Source organism: Nelumbo nucifera, chromosome 4, assembly GCF_055504915.1.
Source record: "Nelumbo nucifera cultivar China Antique chromosome 4, China Antique-T2T, whole genome shotgun sequence".
Classification (NCBI taxonomy): domain Eukaryota; kingdom Viridiplantae; phylum Streptophyta; class Magnoliopsida; order Proteales; family Nelumbonaceae; genus Nelumbo; species Nelumbo nucifera.
The window spans coordinates 4429394-4448442 of NC_142652.1; the positions used below are offsets into that span (position 1 = coordinate 4429394).

General features: G+C 37.5%; 1 protein-coding gene across 2 annotated transcripts; it reads left to right on the forward strand.

The window, feature by feature from the left end:
- The first annotated feature begins 12657 nt into the window (after positions 1 to 12657).
- On the forward strand, positions 12658 to 18936 carry LOC104591766 (protein LAZY 1-like). 2 transcript variants are annotated; one of them, XM_010250777.2, is made up of 5 exons: positions 12658 to 13204; positions 13309 to 13375; positions 14015 to 14784; positions 15542 to 15845; positions 18065 to 18936. In XM_010250777.2, exons 1-5 carry the CDS (start codon positions 13199 to 13201, stop codon positions 18082 to 18084), a joined length of 1167 nt encoding a protein of 388 aa, XP_010249079.1. In that variant the 5' UTR covers positions 12658 to 13198; the 3' UTR covers positions 18085 to 18936. The 2 variants fall into 2 exon arrangements, with proteins under 2 accessions (XP_010249079.1, XP_010249078.1); XM_010250776.2 differs by having other exon boundaries at positions 12672 to 13204; positions 13991 to 14784.
- Positions 18937 to 19049: the final 113 nt, after the last annotated feature.

Sequence of the window (19049 nt, forward strand, 5' to 3'; positions counted from 1 at the left end):
GATTAATTACTTTTTTAGCATCAAAAAATTTATATCCCTCTCCCAGTAATATTATTTAGGCCATGGTCTACTCATAAGTGAACAAAATGAAAAGAAAATAATCTATCAAAAGTACTCAGGTAAAAAGTCTATCATTTGTATTGAGACATCCGAGCCTTGGTCCAAAACATAATATAACTAGACATATACGCCTAACTACTTGAGTGTTTGGATCTGTTCTCATCCTTATTACAACTAGTAGCTCCGTCGTATATATTCATACCAAAGCCAACTCTATAGATTTCTATGTATTTTATACCAATATAGAAAACACTAGTTATTCGGTCAATAAATCAATTGCTCATAAGAGAGGCCTAATAAGACTTTGGTTATGTTGTCAATAAACCAAGTGATTCCAAGAAAGTTCTCTATTGAGTATGTCTTTGGTTCCGTGAGCGTTTATAGGTGGAGTGTTTATTGCATTAAACATTTATTTGAAAAACTCTACTTTAGACATTTTATTACTTTAAACATTTCTTGCTTTTATTGTTTGGTTGGACAATATTTTTTCTTACTTTCTACCTCAGATTAACAGCCCATAAAGTATGCCACATAAGCATTTCATTTCAAGAAATGACAGGGTGTACATTTCTCTAGATGCCTCATGCACATAAATCCAAGCGGTTATGTTTTTTAGTGTTTACTGGTAATTAAGCACATGAGAAATTTTTTCATATTAATTATTTGAATTTTAGATATATCATAATTAAGATAAAAAATGAAAACTAACAAAAGTAAAAAACAAACTCAAATGCTTGTAATAAATGTTCACATGCATTGCATGTGGAAATTTTAAATTGCAATAACAATTATTATTATTATTATTATTATTATTATTATTATTATTATTATTATTATTATTATTATTTTATATTTTTCCATAAATAAAAATAAATTTTATTTTAGCAAATATTTTTATTTATTATGATGAATATGTAACATTATAAATGTTCCCAAATGCGATGGAATTTTGTACTTTTTCATTGTTTGTGTTCTATTTCTTTTAATATTTATTAGTCAATTGTGACATCATGAGTTTATTTGAAAAGTTGGATCATTGGCCCACCATCTAGATAAGAAAATAGCTTTACTTTCAGATTTTTTTTTAAATTATATATCATCTATATCACATAAATAGTTTTTACTTATCATACTTAATTTTTGTTTGACATAATTAATATATAATTTTTTATGTATTCTTTTGATTACTTGTAATTTTTTATTTTTTTAAAGATTTATTATTTAATTGTCATATCATCGGTTAATGCATTTGACCCAAACCACTAACCCACAACCCAAAAAAGGAAAATAAATTGATTTTTAGGTTGACACTAAATTTTATATTACATTTCCATCATTGATAATGAATGTATAATATTAGAAATGTACCCAATATTTATTTTTATGAATATATATATATATATATTAGATATATGCCTAATTTTTTATTTTTTTTGTTATTATTTATATTTTTATTTTTAAAAATTTTATTATTTGACCATGACATCATTTCATTTATAGGTTGATTTTAAAATTGGCATTCCATTTTCATCATTAATAAAATTACTTCTTACATTTTATATGTGTTTTTGTTTAGTATAATGAATATTCAATATTAGATATATCCAATTCTTTTATTGTTCGTATTATATATTTCATATGTTTTATATTTTTATTATTTAATTATTACATTATTTATTAACCCATTTGACCTAAAATGCATGAATTGCTTACCCACCATTGGGAGGGAACAAAATTGTTTTGTTTTCAGTTTATTTTTCAAAATATTTATTTTCATAATACTAAAATTAATTTTGTATATTTAATAAGTGAATAGAAAAATAGTTTTATTTCTAATTGGTTTTAAATTTTATATTCCATTTCCATCATTAATAAAATCATTTCTTATTTATCATACTTATTATTGTTTAATATGTCAAATATAAAATGCTAAAAATGTTTTTAAATTTTTAAATTTATATTTTTTTTCATTTTATCTATTTTAAATTTTATTATTTAGTTGTGAGAACATGGATTGGCCCATTTGACCTGAAATGGTTTAATTTCTTACCACTACCTAGATGAAAACACTATTTTTTTTTCAAGTAGATCTTAAAAGTATGCTTTTATTTTATTGGAATTATTAATTTATTATGTATGGATTTAATTAATAGAATTTAATGATGAGAAGAAATAAAATTGCCTTAAATATATGATTCCATGAAGATGGGCCACTCCACCTTGTGAGAGCTTTTAACTAGGATTTTGAACCCCATTTGACCAGCCCTTTTGTCTACTCTTTCTAACACTTTGCTAGGTTTGTTTTAGGTTAAAAATCTTGCCCAAAGTTGTGACAAAGGTCGGACCTTTGTTGTTGTAACTTCTAGAGAAGAATTCAAGACTAAAGGAGCAAAGTTGCACCATCTAGCGTTTTGAGGAAGATTTGGATTAGGTGTGAACATAACATTGAGTTTTGAAATTGTGGACTTCAAAATCAGGTAATGAATTGAATCTTGACCCCAAAGATCAAATCTGTCATCGTCCAAATCCCATTCAATCCAGAATTTTCTCCCATGTGATTTCAGCATTAGGGTTTCAATAGAAATTTGGTTTCTCACCATTCTAATGGATGGAATTTTTGCACAACATGATCATTAGATGGTCATGTTTCAATTACTCGGGTAACTAATCTCTCTCTCTCTCTCGATCGGTCGATCGATATCACACCTCTCCCTTTATTTTGGTAAGTTATATCACACAAGAATGTTAGAACCGAACTTATCTAGAAAACTTTTGCCTAGGAAATACTTACCCAAGTAAACTCACTCAAGTAAGTGAAAGCGAACTAGGCCTTAGATGGAAAGGATAAAGAGATCAAATACATTTGGTTTTTTTAATTTTTAATCATATTTCTTTAAATGATTTAATTCAATAATTAGATTTAATGATTAATACATTTAGACAACTATCATTTGCAAAAATTGACATTATATGATACTATTAAAATATTTTGATTTATTTTTTATGGTCTAAGCAGAAGCCAACGCAAATATAAACATTATATAGTAAAGAGGAATAAACAAGTGTCTCTTTCTTTTTCTTCTACCACTCTAACAAAATCAATTTGGCCATTCATGTAAGAGAGTATGATGAATCCATAAGACAAAACGAGGTCGTGAAAAAGAAATTAGATTGGACAAAAACGTGGATATATCCTTGAAGCAGAATTGATTGAATCCTTGATTCCTTTCCTACTATTATAAATTAATTTCTATTGTCTATACTTAGGAGTGGCAATTTATGTTCTTGTGTCATATCAAGATAGGGGTATTTGGATATATGAATACTATATTGAAAATGAGACCTATAATCTGAATTATCACAAAATCAACATGATTAATCTATTTAAATTAAACAATATAAAAATTTAAATAGTAAAATAAACATTCAGTAATCTACCATCTAGACAAATTCATAAAAGCGCCATTCAATGCCATATTTAGCTACTATATTAGTATTTCATCCAAATATGCATCCATGATTTAATAATAGAATTTCTGGGTCATAAATTGGCTATTTTCAAGTTAGGTGGGTGAACCTGAAATTGAGACATTTATTATTTGTGTTAAACATGTTGGTACTATTTTAACACGTACATAATTAAGGTGAACCTAAACCCAACAACTTCATGTTATGTTCATGCATCATGTCAAATATTACCAGCCCTATTATGTGATTAATAAGGGCATTCACGGTTTGATTTGATTTGGAGAAATTCTTAAACCAAACTAATAAATTGCAGACTTTGCAGTACGAGAAAATTTCAGACCAAACCAAATCAAACCACCAATTTCGATTTGGTTCGGTACAATTTGACTGTCATAGACCATGTAATAAACACTCCTAGTAATCGGTTGAAATCTTTATCTAATGTATCACAAGTATTCAATAATGCACGATAATGGGATGATAATAAACCTTGAGCGAAGTAAAATAGAAGCTTCATAATTGGACTACTACTCATCATCGCGTGGATTGCCCATCAAGGCATTAGCATTCTTAAATTGTTGAAGGACACACAATAATGCTCCACCTCAAGATTTTTCTGTTAGGCCCATGTACGTATATAGATGATGGGATGGACTGTGTTTGTTTCCTTGCGTGTTTATTCACTGACCAAGTGACGAGTGAGTTGATGAAGATGCACCGAGAAGGGTCGGTCCATGTTTTGGCTTCTTTTGCCTTTGAGAGAGAGAGAGTGACGAGTGAGTTGATGAAGATGCACCGAGAAGGATCGGTCCATGTTTTGGCTTCTTTTGCCTTTGAGAGAGAGAGAGAGAGAGAGCTGAGAGCATTCGTGCGTTTTCTACATTGTCGTTGTTTTGGCAGAAACAGTCTTCGTGTCACACATAACATTGTTCGACACTTCAACCAGATGAATGTCCACATCCTTTACCTATCACTGATGTAGACTTTCTAATCAATTTGCTTTAATTGAAGCGAAAGCTTTTGAATCATGGTGAATAGGGCAATGCAAATTTGACTTCTCATTCCATTTGCTCAAGACCAGCCACCTTACATCATCATCTTTTTCTTATCTTCCGATTTATCACCTATGCATGCGTATGTAGAAGAATTTATGATCCCAAAGATGAACAAATAGAATAGAATTGGAGAACAAATTAGTTAAATATTGGTAGCTGTGTTTGGAACTGTAGGACCAATCATAACACCCCATACTAGCAAAGAAAAATATGTGTATATAGCCTACAATTTATATATGGCCGGCGTTCACATTCTAATCATTCACTCTGCCTCATCATCTGTCATGGAATTGATTGATTTAACTCTTCATTCGTTACAAGAATTTTAGAGTTTGGAGATTTGAATTGTATTTCACACCTCACCTCTGTCGGGTGGCCGCAACCCATGAGTCAAGTTTTTCACGAGTTATTCGAGTTTCTTTCGTGAAAAGTTTGATTTAGTTTGGTTTAAGTTGAGTTTAAGTCCAATAAAGCTTGGTGAGACTTGTTTAATTGAGTTTTTATATATTTGTATGTGTATACATACATACATACATGTATATATATATATATATATATAAAATAAAATAAAAAGTATTATATATATAATTTTTATAATTCTTAATTTTTTATTTTTATAAAATGTTTGGTTCACAGTCGAGCTCAAGCCAAATCGAGCTTGAACTTATGAGCTTTTGACTAGAGATGAATTCGAGCTCAAGTTTGTAGCTTGAATCAAGTTTGAGCTCAAGCTTGAGCCTCATAATTTATTGGTGAGCCAAGCTTGATGAATAACCAGATATTCGGCTTGGCTCAACTCGAATCCACCCCTACTCACCCCCTACTTCACGTAAACAATTAAAATGCACACTCTCCCAATCCCTTTGCTATTCTATCTATATATGTTTGTTACCGCTTACTAAAGCAACCAATGGTTTTAAGACTCAACTTGGACAAATAGTAAAATAGTGCAAAGAGTGCAAATAGAGATGGTTTTGGTAGGTTAGACGGGAAAACTGCCTAGTTAACCAATAAAACCGAGATTTGGAGAGCATTCCAATTTTTACTCCAATCAGAATCTTAAAATATTGAAAGCAACTACTCTATTCTTAAGGCTACGTTTGGAAACAGTACAAATAAAATGTAAATGCAAATATGCAGAGTGCATTTGGGTCCATACAAATGCATAGTTGGTTTAATTTTGTATTTATAAATTTACTCTCTTGCCAAATGACTTTTAGTTGTAATGGATGCAAACATGAATCCCCAATATTGGAACATACATTTTTTAACATTGATCACTTTGAGTGCAATGTTTACTTCCTTTTTTTAATGCAGAATTAGCTCTCATTTTGGGTGTAAACATGCCTCAGAATTTGTGCTTTTTTTATCATTGTCAATACACATTTACATTGTTGCCAAACACTAACAAAACTGAACAAGAATGCATATATACATTGAACCAGGATTTATACTCTTCCCAAACACAGCCTAAGGCTCAGTTTGGAAGGAGTACAAGTACAAATCTATAGAGTAGTGTAAATCCGTGTATTTTGTCTGTATTTGTAATGAACATATATGTTTTTATACTCCTACCAAACGGAGCCTAAAATACATATGCCACCGAAGAAAATTAAGAGGCATCATAGACCAAACTCGTCCATTTAGAATACATTTTCCAAAGTTCCACAGTTAATTAGATACGTTCCATGAGAAGGAGCAGAGTAATGCACAGCTAAATATAGCTAGATTCTCCTACGCTCCGGTTCTAAAATATATAAAAAAAAAGTAAAAGATCTAAAATTGATAGCTCTGAACAATGAATGACAAAGTTGGAGGGGACATGGCTGTCGAGGACTTGGCAAGTTTTTTTTTTGTAATTATCAATGGTATTGATCATTATCATATATTAATTAATTAAGTTTGCAAGTAGCACTTTTATGTGTTCTATGTGTTGCACCTGATGAGGGCGGATTTGACCCTTCAATAACCTCATGACACATGGCATCCTGAAACAGCTGGACAACACCCAGATGCCATCTAAGCAATGATTTGGAGTCCCAGATCGTAGTTCATCTTCGCCCCGACCTATCGACCTCGACCACAACTTAGGTCGGCTTGTAGCACCTCGTCCAGGGCCGACATGCAGCACCTCGTCACCCACCGAAGTGACCTCAACGCGAGGCACAACCTCTCTCGAGGGCTTGCTGACCTAACTGAGGACCAGGCGGTGACTTGCGAGATGTGTTCGCTGACAAATTCAGCGTGCATACCCCGACACTCCCAGATTTCTTTGAATTTGGCCCACGTACCGAATGTTCTGGAGGATGGTCAACGTGCATAGCGGTTACCTCCAAGGATTTCGGACCGGTAAGGCACGACCTTCCGAAAATCTCAGATGCGGTGCACGAAGCCTACACCAAACAATGCCTATATAAAGGCACCAACCGCAATGACACAGGGTACGCGTGATTATTTTCTCACTAGCTTACTATCACACAAACTTTTAGCTCGCACAACCCAATACTGACTTAAGCATCGGAGCGACCTTGCCGGGTTAGCCACCCCGGGTTCTCTAATCCTCTGTGTTGCAGCTTGGTCCAGCTCGCTACACGACTAAGGTTCAGGTCATCATCCAGCTAGGAGCTTCCAGATTGCACATCATCAATTGGCGCCGTTTGTGGAAAACGCTACAAGAAGCTAAGTTCTCACCTTCTAAAAAGCTAAGTCCTCATCTTCCAGAAATCTAAGATCTCGCCTTTTAAAAATTTAAGTTTTCACTCTCTAATTTTCATTTTTTATGAACTAAAAAAAACATTTTTTACAAGCACCAACATCCAGAACGAATATCAATTACTGGGGTGAAGAGCATCTGTGATGAACCTTGAGAACTCCCTTGTGACAATCAAACAAATTTAGGTCGAACTCAGCATTCCCAGTGCCCTAGATAAATATACCGCTACCGCATGTGAACACCCCTCTCCCCACGGTACAACTATCAGCAACTCCCGCCGGGATTGAAGCGTGGAAATTCTATGAAATGAAGCATGAATTTCCATATCTGAGCATGGGAGAAGCTCGATGTAGATAGCAGCAAAACGACCTCAACTCATCCTCAATAGCAATCAGCCAAGACAAGGCCTCATCAGCCCCGTTTCGCGAGGTCGCCTCTACAAGTCAAGCTCTTCGTGGCTCCCGCAGGAGCCAGTGGCCAACGGACTGCATGGACGCCCTTGCAAGTCGAGCCTTCCAAGGCTCCTGTGCGAGTTGGTGACCTAAAGTCAGTTGTGCTACCCCTGCAGGTCAAGCTCCTAGTGACTTCTTGTAGGAGTGGATGACCGGCGTCACTATGAGGCTGATGCAGTGCAGCCGTGGCCCCGAACTGCCGACTCACGCCGACAACAACTTTATGTATCAACAGCCCTCACAAGGGGGGGCAGAGCATGTATGTTGTGGTCTCGCAAGCACTCACCCAAGAAGGTAATCCCACGGAGTGACATAGAAACAACCATTTGAGAAGTTACTACAGAATGACCACCCGCTTAGGCAGAGAGGTCAGGCCACACATCGGCTAAATAATATTATGGGGAGTGGACTATGAGTCGCTCCCAGAGCCCAAGGGCCACGGCACTGAACAAATAGTGACCTCAGTGCAAAACATGAATAAGAATCAGTCGCATCTTCGGCATGGGAAACTTAAGACTCAATCGCCTCTTCGGCATGGGCAACATAAGACCCAGTCGCCTCTTCGGCACGGGCGGAATAAAAAACAATTTGCGTTTAGCCCCATCGGTGTGCAGACAGGTTGGGTACATACTGTTCCACCTCAGCCTCATTGGTGTGTAGAAGAAGAAAGAGAAAAAGAAGGACAAAAAAAGAAACAAAGGAAGACTAATTCAGCACAAGAAAGAGAAACAAAGGAAAGACTAGTCGGATTGCAGAACCCCTTGATGGTCGCATCCCTAATAAGGTAGATGTCCTCGGGGTACCTGTTCCACCTCTCCTCGAGCGGATGAATTTGCTCTTATGCCCCGATAATCAAGACTGCGAGGTCCTGCGTAAGGCTGCAAACACTTGAACTCTTTCGACCTGAGGAACAAATAGGATTGAAGCAACGACTACAAGCTCATCAAACAGTCATTCCGGGCCAAAGGAACAATCTACTCCCTTCGTCGAGTTGCCCTCAGCTCGGTGCATGAAGCCTACACCAAACAATGCCTATATAAAGGCATCAACCGCAATGACACAGGGTACACGCGATTATTTGCTCACTAGCTTACTAGCATACAAACTTTTAGCTCGCACAACCCAGTACTGACTTAAGCATCGGAGCGACCTTGCCGGGTTAACCACCCTGAGTTCTCTAATCCTCTATCTTGCAGCTTGGTCTAGCTCGCTACACAACTAAGGTCCATGTCATCATCCAACTAGGAACTTCCAGATAGTGCATCATCAGCACCCTTCCTTTGTAATGTTGAGTAATGATCATTTATGACAAGTTGACAGCATCTGTAATATTTTCGTGGTGTTGGAATAAACTCTTGGACGGGTAAATTTGCGAAAATGATCATCGAACATCAAATCAAGCGAAAAACATAAATGGTTGATTCACTGTTTTAGCTCAATAATCAGAACTGGACTATCAAGCATATATATATCAATCTAAACAAGTACAATCTCATTCATACCTTATATGAAAACTTAATTAATTATAATGGGGGTAATGAAGACCGAACACTAAATCACTTGATCAAAATGGCTATGATTTCAAAGAACCATTCAACCTAAAAGCTTAAACTATTAGATGAAGTCCTTGAATAAGTTGACAAGAATTAATCTTCTTCAAAGGTCTGATATAACAATTAATAGACATTACAATTGTCAACCCCAAATAATTTACACTTATGATGGAAAACCCTTACCTTGAGGCCTAAATGCTCCACATACTTATTTCAAGGGCCGTTTCAAAGTTATGATCACATTATGAGTCTTTAGATCTGGTGTGAACACAAGCATGTAAGCATAGATACATAGAGGTGGACATGAATCAAGTTATATTTGTGAACCATTTGAATTTGGCTTGCAAAAATCTCAATCTGGGCCGGCCATGTATAATTTTTAATTTTTCATATAAAACTTCGATTCAATATTGAAATCAAGGCAAAGCTGCAAATTAAATATATATGAGCTTTAATTTGAGTCAAACCAAATTTGAATTAAGCTAAATTCAGCTCAAATAATCTAATATTCAGCAAAATTCAGCTAAAATCCACCTTGTAACAATACAAAACACTGGCATGCATGTTCACTTGGATTGGCACTAGATCCGTGCATCACATTGATTACCCCTTGATCCATTGGTTTCTCACCCTAGAGGGGTCATATAATTATTGAGAAAACATAAAAGTGCATTATGGACGACAACAAAGGAGCTAAGGTACTTGCATGGGAGAGTGGAGAGTATTGATTATTTATGGGAGACACAGTGATCAAAAGGTTCAGAGTACCAAACTCAGAAACAGAACTGCCTAAAGTAGCCTAGGGTTTCAGTAATTTGGATGTACCCCGTTGGATCCATGGGCCTGGAACATGTGCTTAGTTATACCCGAAATTAGGTCCACGTAAGTTCATCAACTTTCACCAAAAATAATGAACCTTGCTCCATGCAATTGCATTGCACGCTCTCTCTCTCTCTATCCAACAAGGGCCGTGTAGCCTTTTGTCTCTAAGCTTGCAACATTTTCTCTCTTTTTCGAATCATCATCGCTCTAAAAGATGCTAGTGGGCTTTACTTGGCCGACCAATCTTGTCTGCTTGATTCCTCAAATCACAATAACAATAATCTCATGGAAATTATAGCATAGGCAACGCTAGCTGCTGACAAAATAGGACAAATTCCGTCATAGCCCCTGGATTATTGATTGTACAAGATTTCCAGGCAGCTAACAATTATTTATTTGCAATGCAAATCTTAACCCGATAAAAAGTTTTGTACCCTGTTTACTTTTGCATCAATTTGTTTGTAACTATGATTTGCCCTCTCCCCTGATGAAAAAATTATACTTTCTTTTTCTCATTTGCATTTGTAAACAGTGAAAATTTTGCATTTTAAAAATTGATGCAAAATTTACACCACCTTCCTCTTATCTCAATTCTCTCTAAGTAGAGAAGTACCATTCGTTCTCTTTTACATAAGGTGGAGATTAATTACATTTTACTTCTCACGAACACAGTCAAATCTAAAGTAAAAATGAACCAGTCTTGATCCTTAATACATTATTAATTGTTCCTTAAATGAAGCCTTCTCAGCCCCATTTCTTTCTTTTCAGCCAATAAGCAGATGGCATCACAATGTCTTCCCTTTTTTGTTGGTTAGGCATAGGTGTCTCATTTAACTGTCCCTGATATCATATGGAGCGGAAGAGAAAAAGTTGGAGGTTTAGGAGAGAGAGAGAGAGAGAGAGAACAGCCCCTCTGATTTTACGTGTCAATTGATTTACACAATTCATTGCAATTATGGATAGAACCAGCTAATACCTCTGTCGGTGGGAAGGATGAATCGGAGTAAAGAAAGTAAAAGAAACTCAACTAGAATCTTCATGACCCCGATTGATCGATGTCAAAAAAAAAAATTTCAATCTCATCATTGGTAGTATCTTTTCTCATCGTGTATCAACTCGACATCTTTCGTTCTCACGTTTTGGTTGGGAAAATATCCCCATGCTGTTAAGTACGTATGCTGAGCTCGTAGGGGTTGTTTGTTTTCCCTTCTACATGCAGTAAGCTCATGCTCATGTGCATGGCTAGTAGCTATATATGTCGATTAGGTGTATTTTCCCACGTACGCCTTTCTTATTTATGGATGATAGTATTGAGTGAATTTATACAATGTATGAGGTTGAATAAATAATTAAATATTGGTGAGGGATTCTAGAAAAAAAAATTGTGCAAAAAAATCTAATGAAAAGTGTTTGAAAACTATGAAAGATTTTTCAAAAATTATTAAATATTGATCAACAATAATTTAAGTAATTATGAGATATGAGAAGTGAAATAAATTATATATACAACATTGCAACTAATATGTATATTGAACTAAATGAAAAGTTAAAAAATGAAGAACGTCATTTCTCATAGGTAGCTTTAGTTTTATAATCGTAGTGGTAGCTATTAGGCTTTGATCATGATCTAGGTCTATGCCTTAGCTTGGATTGGCCATTGACTCAATCCAATTCATCAAATTTATACTGCTACTTCATCACAAAAATTAAGAATATAATTCAAAAATATTAAAAAGAGAGAATTGAGAGTGCTTCTTAAATGGGCTTTTTTGTGCTTTTCATGTTGGAGCCCTTTAAAAAATCGTTTGGCAAAAAACTCAAAACATGTTTTTTGCATCAAAAAAAGCCCACCTGAAAAACAGATAAAAAAAAAAACCCTCTATTTAACTTTTTACATATACAATAAACTATTTTGAACAAAAAAGCTAGTGAGTAGCCAAACACTAAAAAGTGTCTTTTCAAAAAGCCAATTCCCAATAGTGATTGTTTTAGAAGCTCATTTAAGCCAAAAAGCACTCCCTTAAGTAGCCTTATTAGGAAAGGGGATAGAAGTTACAAACATAAACTGCACATACAATTAAGACCTAATTAGAGGGAGATGATGGGTTTTATTAGATAGCTAGAATTAAGACTTAGGAAGGTTTTATCATAATTTTTTAAATTTTAATTGAAACTAAAATAAATGAACCACGTTTAGAAAAAAAGAAGAGTAGGCAGGAGACCATGTGAGCATGAAAGACTGATAGACTCCTTTCATGTATATATATAATGCAAATATATATAGATAGATATGTTGCAGAGCCATGAGATTAATCTATATTCTCCTTTTTCCATGTAGCATGATACGTATGTTTATGACTTATGAGTGGATTAATGCAGATGTGCAACTGCGGTCTGCGGCACATAATAATCCCGTCTCCGTCTGAAATGCTAATGGACGCACATAGGAAATAGAAATAGGGAATAGGATGAAAGGATCCCACAAGGGTCCAGACTCGTGCAGACTCCAGAAAACCGCAGTCAGTGCCAGCCAGCCCCCAGGTGACGCATGATTTGATATTTGACAAAGAAGGACCAACCCAAAACTTGTATGTTTCTCTTTGTTTCTCTCTCTCTCTAGTGCCTACTCCACCCATCGGCCCATCCATCCATCCATGCATCTTACTCTTACTGTCTTACAGCTCCATGCAATACTTTTATTGAGCTCATCATCAACTATATGTTCATTCATTGTAGCCGACCCTATAGACATATAGTTGGGATAAGGCTTATATGACGATGACGATGGTGATCAACTACATATGGGTCCATTAACTGATCATACGACACTGACATTGCAACTTGTTACCCAAAGTTAATCCATTCATTCCTTGAGTTTCGCCTTTACCTCTACCTCTATTTTAATATAAGCCCTACTACTCCTCCTTCAAAGTTCAAACCCATCCCCGTTTCGCGTCTGAAATCCATATGTCCCTCTCCTCGTTCTATCCCTATTTTCTTCTTTAACGTCTATCCCTACTACCGAAGCTACCAGACAACCAACCCCCATCTCCACTCAGAAGAAGGCATATCAAGATGAAGGCGGGTTTCTGATATCTATCTTCTTCCGTTTAGATCATTTTAATTTCTTCAAGCACCGAGCTTGTTTCTTTAAACCTTCTTACATTATTTCTTCTTTGTCGCAGTTATTAGATTGGATGCACCGTAAGTTCCGGCAATATAATAACGAACCAAGCAAGGATTTTATAATCGGTACTGTCCACTCTCTTCTTCTTTTTGTGGCTACCACTGAAAGTCTGAAACAGGCTAGGCTTATAAATCATCAGTAGCTTTGGTCGTTGAGCGTATCATTAATCTGCTCGGACGGTGGTCGTAGCACTTTCTTGCGACCGCCCAATGAAATACGGACGGCATCCCCCTTGGTTTTTAAATTCGGAACGTCAAATGGTCTACTTTGTCACTGGCGTGTCCGTGTTTTTTGTTGGGCGGTTGCAAGAAGCAGAAAACTCTGAAGTTTGAACAGGGTCCGGTCCAGTTGGAATGTCCACCGGCCACCGGGGTGTACTCCAAATCATCTACGGGAACCGGACGATACTGATTTTACGTTATGGTGTCCCAATTAAACTTTGACGAAAGTACAGACGGACCGTGAAAACTGAAAAGGACCGTTTGCTTTTTATGAAAGGCAAAAGTTTTTTTTTTTTTTTTTTTCTAAAAATTCACTGGTACAGTGGTAGCTGCTCCTGCTCGTTTTTCATTTTGTTTTGTAGGCGGCCGTCTCGTCTCTGTGTCTCTAAATGTTCTAATGTCTTCTGCTCTACTAGCACCATTCCAATTCCTTTCCTTGTGCCTGCTTTCTATTTTCAGGTCGCTCTTGTTATTGTCTTTCAGGGCAGCCTTCTTCACCCGACGACGAACCACAATACTACTACCACACAAAACCAGGTTACAACGGATCTCGATCATCATCAAACCAGATGTCTCAGAAAGAGCGGATCCGCCGGAAATCTTTCGCTGGATCGGAAACAACAGTGGTCGATGAAGACTTGGAAGCAGCAGCAGCGGCCGAACGCTTTGATGGACTCCTCACAATCGGGACTTTTGGTTCAGACCCTGTCCTCGCTGACCCCACAACGTCTGTTTTCACCTTCTCCGTTGAGAATATAACTGAAAAAGAAACTGAGGTGACGGAGAGTGATCTCAAGCTCATCAACGAAGAGTTAGAGAAAGTCCTTGTGACCGAAGTAAAGGAAGATGGATGCAATTTGTCATCTGGGAGGAGCAGTCATGTTAGTACTAAAACAACCGAGAACAACGGGAACAGCACAATGGCAATCTGCCCACTTCAAGAATATCTATTTGGTTCTCCTATCAAGATTCCAGAAACGACTATGGTGGCCAAAAAACAACATAGGATGTCACTCAGCGAGCTTTTTCATAGGAGTAAAACGACAGGTAACTCAGCGTCAGATGCAAAATGTGAAAGGAAGGCGAAGCGAGCAGAGAAGGAAGCTATAGCCGAGAAATGTGGCAGTACTAGCAGTCATCATCTCATGACGAAAATTCTTAAGCGACGGACATCTAATACGTGTTCTAGGAACCCTGCCACTGCTGTTGCTGCTGCCTCTGATCCTGTTTCAGCGGAGAAGAAAACCCACAAGGTGCGTACATTTACTTCTTTACTACTGGTCCTGGACCTTCCCGTTCCCGTACCCGGGGGTGGTGGTAATTCTTACTTTCTGAGGAATAATGGACCTCCCCGTCCGGCCGTCCCTTGGACCTTGGTAGCAGTTGCACTGACGGGGGACCTTGGAAATCAACAATGATATATAACCTATCAAATCAGAAAGTACAGGGGAGGAGGTTTCACAATTCACTTTCACATTCAGTCAGTCTATGCGCCAATCGCCATTAGCCCGTGCATAGTTGACTCGTCGAGGGTGGGTTCCTGGGTGGATCGATCATTTGGGTACACGTCATGTCTTCTCAAAGAAACCATCATTGTGTGAGCAACGCTAGTTGCTTCTTGCTTATACGAGTTAGTTGGGTTGGGTCAAACAGCATATTGGGCGGGCCCCACATAGCGTATTATCAGATCACGGTATCGTTCAGCCGGCTCGGCTAGTTGAGATCAATTCAATCCCCCACAACGACCCACGGCACATCACATTTCCCGATGATATACCAGAAATGAAGATGATCCGAAGATGTTCCACAGAAGGATTGAGCCAACCCGTAAGGACAGCACTCAACTCCCCACCAAGTACCATGTACCAACATCCCCCTGGGGCCTGGGCTGGAAATCTCATATTCCTATATGTAACCTTTGAAATTTATAATATATTTGGTAATCTTGATCTCTCTCAGTTAATTGAGTTTTTTCAACTTTTTATTTTTTGTGTACTCTTTGGCTGCCAGATCCTACAGATGTTCCACAGAAGAGTTCATCCTGAAAGCTCGACTACCAGCAAAAAGCCCGGAAAGCTATATAAAAATGAGATGAAGAGTGATATCCCTGACGATAAAGGTGGAAGCTACGACTACAATAATGGAGATCAAATGCCCCTAGAAGAGGACATCATGATATTTCCTCAGAGTGCCATCTCCAAGGAAGGATTTCTTCGACACTGCGAAAGCCCATCAAATCCCCCACCGCAGTTGCCACTTGGCGGCAGAGATTCCAATGGGAATAGGGAATATTGGATCAAGACAGATGCCGACTGTAAGTACAAATTAACACCACACTCCGGCCTTTTCTTTTCGGTCGTCCAATTCCGCCCACCCTATGGTTCGTAGTACAAAAATATCGCAAATCATGCAGCCAGTTCCAGTCTTCCAGAGCCCGGATCTGCTGCTCGCCATGCTGTGTGTAAAACACTATATAACCAAATTCTGAACTGGACTGATCAGTCATTCTTCCTTTACACCCCCGTAGGGTGGGGCTACAAAATTCTAGCTTAGACTCATCAGTCATTCTCCCTAAAAAAACATCAATGCACTGAGATTGGATCTACTCAGATTGTGCCTCACATCGACCTTACATTATGTCTTGGTCTTACATTGGGAATATTTCTCATATGTGTATTTATTATTCATGGGGAAATATTCTCGATACTGGTGGGATGTGGTTGTGAGATCGGTGTGAGGTGCACTGTGAGGAACAGGTCCCATTTTGGTATCAACATTCATGTGTATAGAACACTAGTATAATTTAGGGAGAATGGTTGGGGGATGAATCCTGACCGTGAATTGATGCCAAATTTATGGGCAGGATGCAGTTTATAGGGGGGGTTACAAGTAGACTATGGGGGCTGTCATTCAGAATTCTACATTGGGTTGCAGAGTACTTAACCCTATTTTTTAAGGCCACACGTTACATGCTTTGCAGTTTGCACAGTAGCAAGGCTCTGACTAGATGATGAAATGTGTTCATTGGGTAGGGATATGGCTACTAACAAAACACTCCCAACACTGTCTTACAAGCCATTGCAGATCTACATTAGGAACATCTCCCTTGTCATTAATGATGAGATATTCCCAATGTGTGGCTACAGTGGAATTGCCAGTTAAGACATGTTGGGAGTGTTGGGTTGGTAGCAGATCTGAACTCGTGTTTATCATAAACAAGGATATATTCCTTTTATATTCTTACTGGGGTTCTTTAAAAAAACAAAACCAAAAACAGAAAAAGGGAGAATGACCGATCAGCCCAGGGTCAGAATTTGTAGGCTCAAAGTACTATCGGGGTAAGTGCCAGCTTGGAATTGATGCCAATCAAGGGTGTCAATGGGCCGATTTTGGATTGGACCCCATCCAGTCCAAAATCAATTTGGATGGATTGGATGGACCAATAAGGCATATTGGATTGGACCAATCCGGTCCAAAATATTTATTAGATTGGATTGGACTTGGTCCATCCATAACAACTTTATATTGGACTGGGTTAGATTAAACCAATATCTGGTCCATTGATATAAGATAAAAATATATGTGTCAATACACTAGGTTTGGGTTGAAATCAATTTATATCAAAGTGAATTTGAACAGATTGGATGGTTAAATATTGAATTAGACCGATCCAAATTAGTCCAAAACATTCATTGGATTGGATTGAACTTGGTCCATTTATAATGAACTCACATTGGACTGCATCGGATTGGACCAAATCCAGTCCAATTGACACCCCTACTGCCAATTCATGAGTGGACATTAGTGCATAGAGTATGACACTCCTACTGCCAATTCATGAGCGGGCATTGGTGCATAAAGTGTGGGTTATTGACCTTTTGAATATTTATAACTCTGCAGTGAAAATCAGAAATCTGCATCGGACAAATCCATACTTCTCCAAAAAAAACTGGAAAGGATCTCATTAGTGTGGGCTGGTCCACGCCTGGACTTACATAAAACCCATTAGACCATGTGCTAGGCCCGTCCTGCTGCAAACCATAGTTATAGACTTATAGGCATGATTAAATGGCTAAGATTCTAAGGACCGACACAAGAATGATGCCCCGGGATAAATAAGCATTAAATAGCACCACGTTAAACCAACTGATGGTGGCTCAGTTGGTAGTCTCTGACTCGTTGTAACATATGCCTAAAATCAAATCCCGCTGCCACCCGGGTTGGGGGATTTAAGGAAATGGGGATGAATTACCCCGGTTGTGCAGCCCCACGAACTCTCCATTAGACAAAATTCACATGATGCTAACATTAAGGTAGTCAGATCCAATTCATAACAAGTTTTATAACCCAATGTCCGAAAAAAAAAAAGAACCGATCATCAGGTCAGATGATCGGAAACCATCCCTTGCCACGTTAAAGAATCATGGTATGAAGAAAAATAAATAAAACATAGAAAAGCTACAAACCTCTGATATTGATTTCATTCTATTTGTATTGTGATTATTTTTCGGTGTTCTTTTTCTGCCTTGCTAGACCTGGTCTTGGAGCTGTAAGGGCATATACCAGCAGTCGCATTCTTAGATAACCTTGGACGGTCATCCTTTTCCAGTAAGAAGTGGTTCAATGATCGGTGATATCCTACTTGTTGGTGATTATAACTAGTCTTACGTGAATGGTTCTGTTAATGATAAACATGAGAGCAACAATGAAATAATAAAGAGGCATACCTCTACCGACTATCACTGTAATGATGATCTATTGATCAATATAAAATTTCTTCTATGATCTCCAAATAGTCAACATAAACTTGATTTCAGCTGTTCAAGGGTCTCATTGTTACTGGTTGATTCCAAATCCAACAGAATGGATCTTACATCAATACAATAGAACCAAAACACAGTGCTTGATTCCGATTTCATAATCCCACCTGAGGGGTTCCATGAGAGACCGAAAGAATCCCACAAATGTGATTCTGGTTTTTCATCATATGGATCCAACTGAACAATAGATTTGTCAAAAATAGGCTCGATGAAAGCAAATGCTGATGGAAGTTTTTTAAGAGTAACAGAGATGTCGTTTAAACAAAGAATATGCTATTTTGGTGGAATTATGACTAATGAATAATGCAATTTTTTCCGGAGAAGTTGAACCAGGTCCACCTTCACTCTGGATAATCCATCAAAGAACATTGAACAGGACAGGTCTGGGTGGGTTTTTTCTGTTTTTCATGAGCTTTTCCAGACTCAAAGATTTTGTCAGAAAAACAGGCTGTGTCAAAGTATGTCCAGTTAAGGGTAGGATAGTTTCCAATCCTAGTCTGACCTCAACCTGAAAGTGAAGGAAAAGAATTGCACCTCCAGTTCCAACAACGTATGGTGCAGCCATAACTTTTATGAGGACCACCATCAGAGGTTTAATCCCCATTCTACCACGGAATCTGTTTGGTTCATTCTTTGGTTCCCCAGTCCAAAAGGCTTATTCAACTGTTTGTTAGCCAACAGTTAACCTATCAAATAAA

Excerpts from the sequence above, each read along its gene's own strand:
- LOC104591766 (XM_010250776.2), top strand. Across the intron at positions 14,785-15,541 it reads CGGAGAAGAAAACCCACAAG|ATCCTACAGATGTTCCACAG; the intron begins GTGCGTACATTT and ends TTTGGCTGCCAG. Across the intron at positions 15,846-18,064 it reads GATCAAGACAGATGCCGACT|ACCTGGTCTTGGAGCTGTAA; the intron begins GTAAGTACAAAT and ends CTGCCTTGCTAG.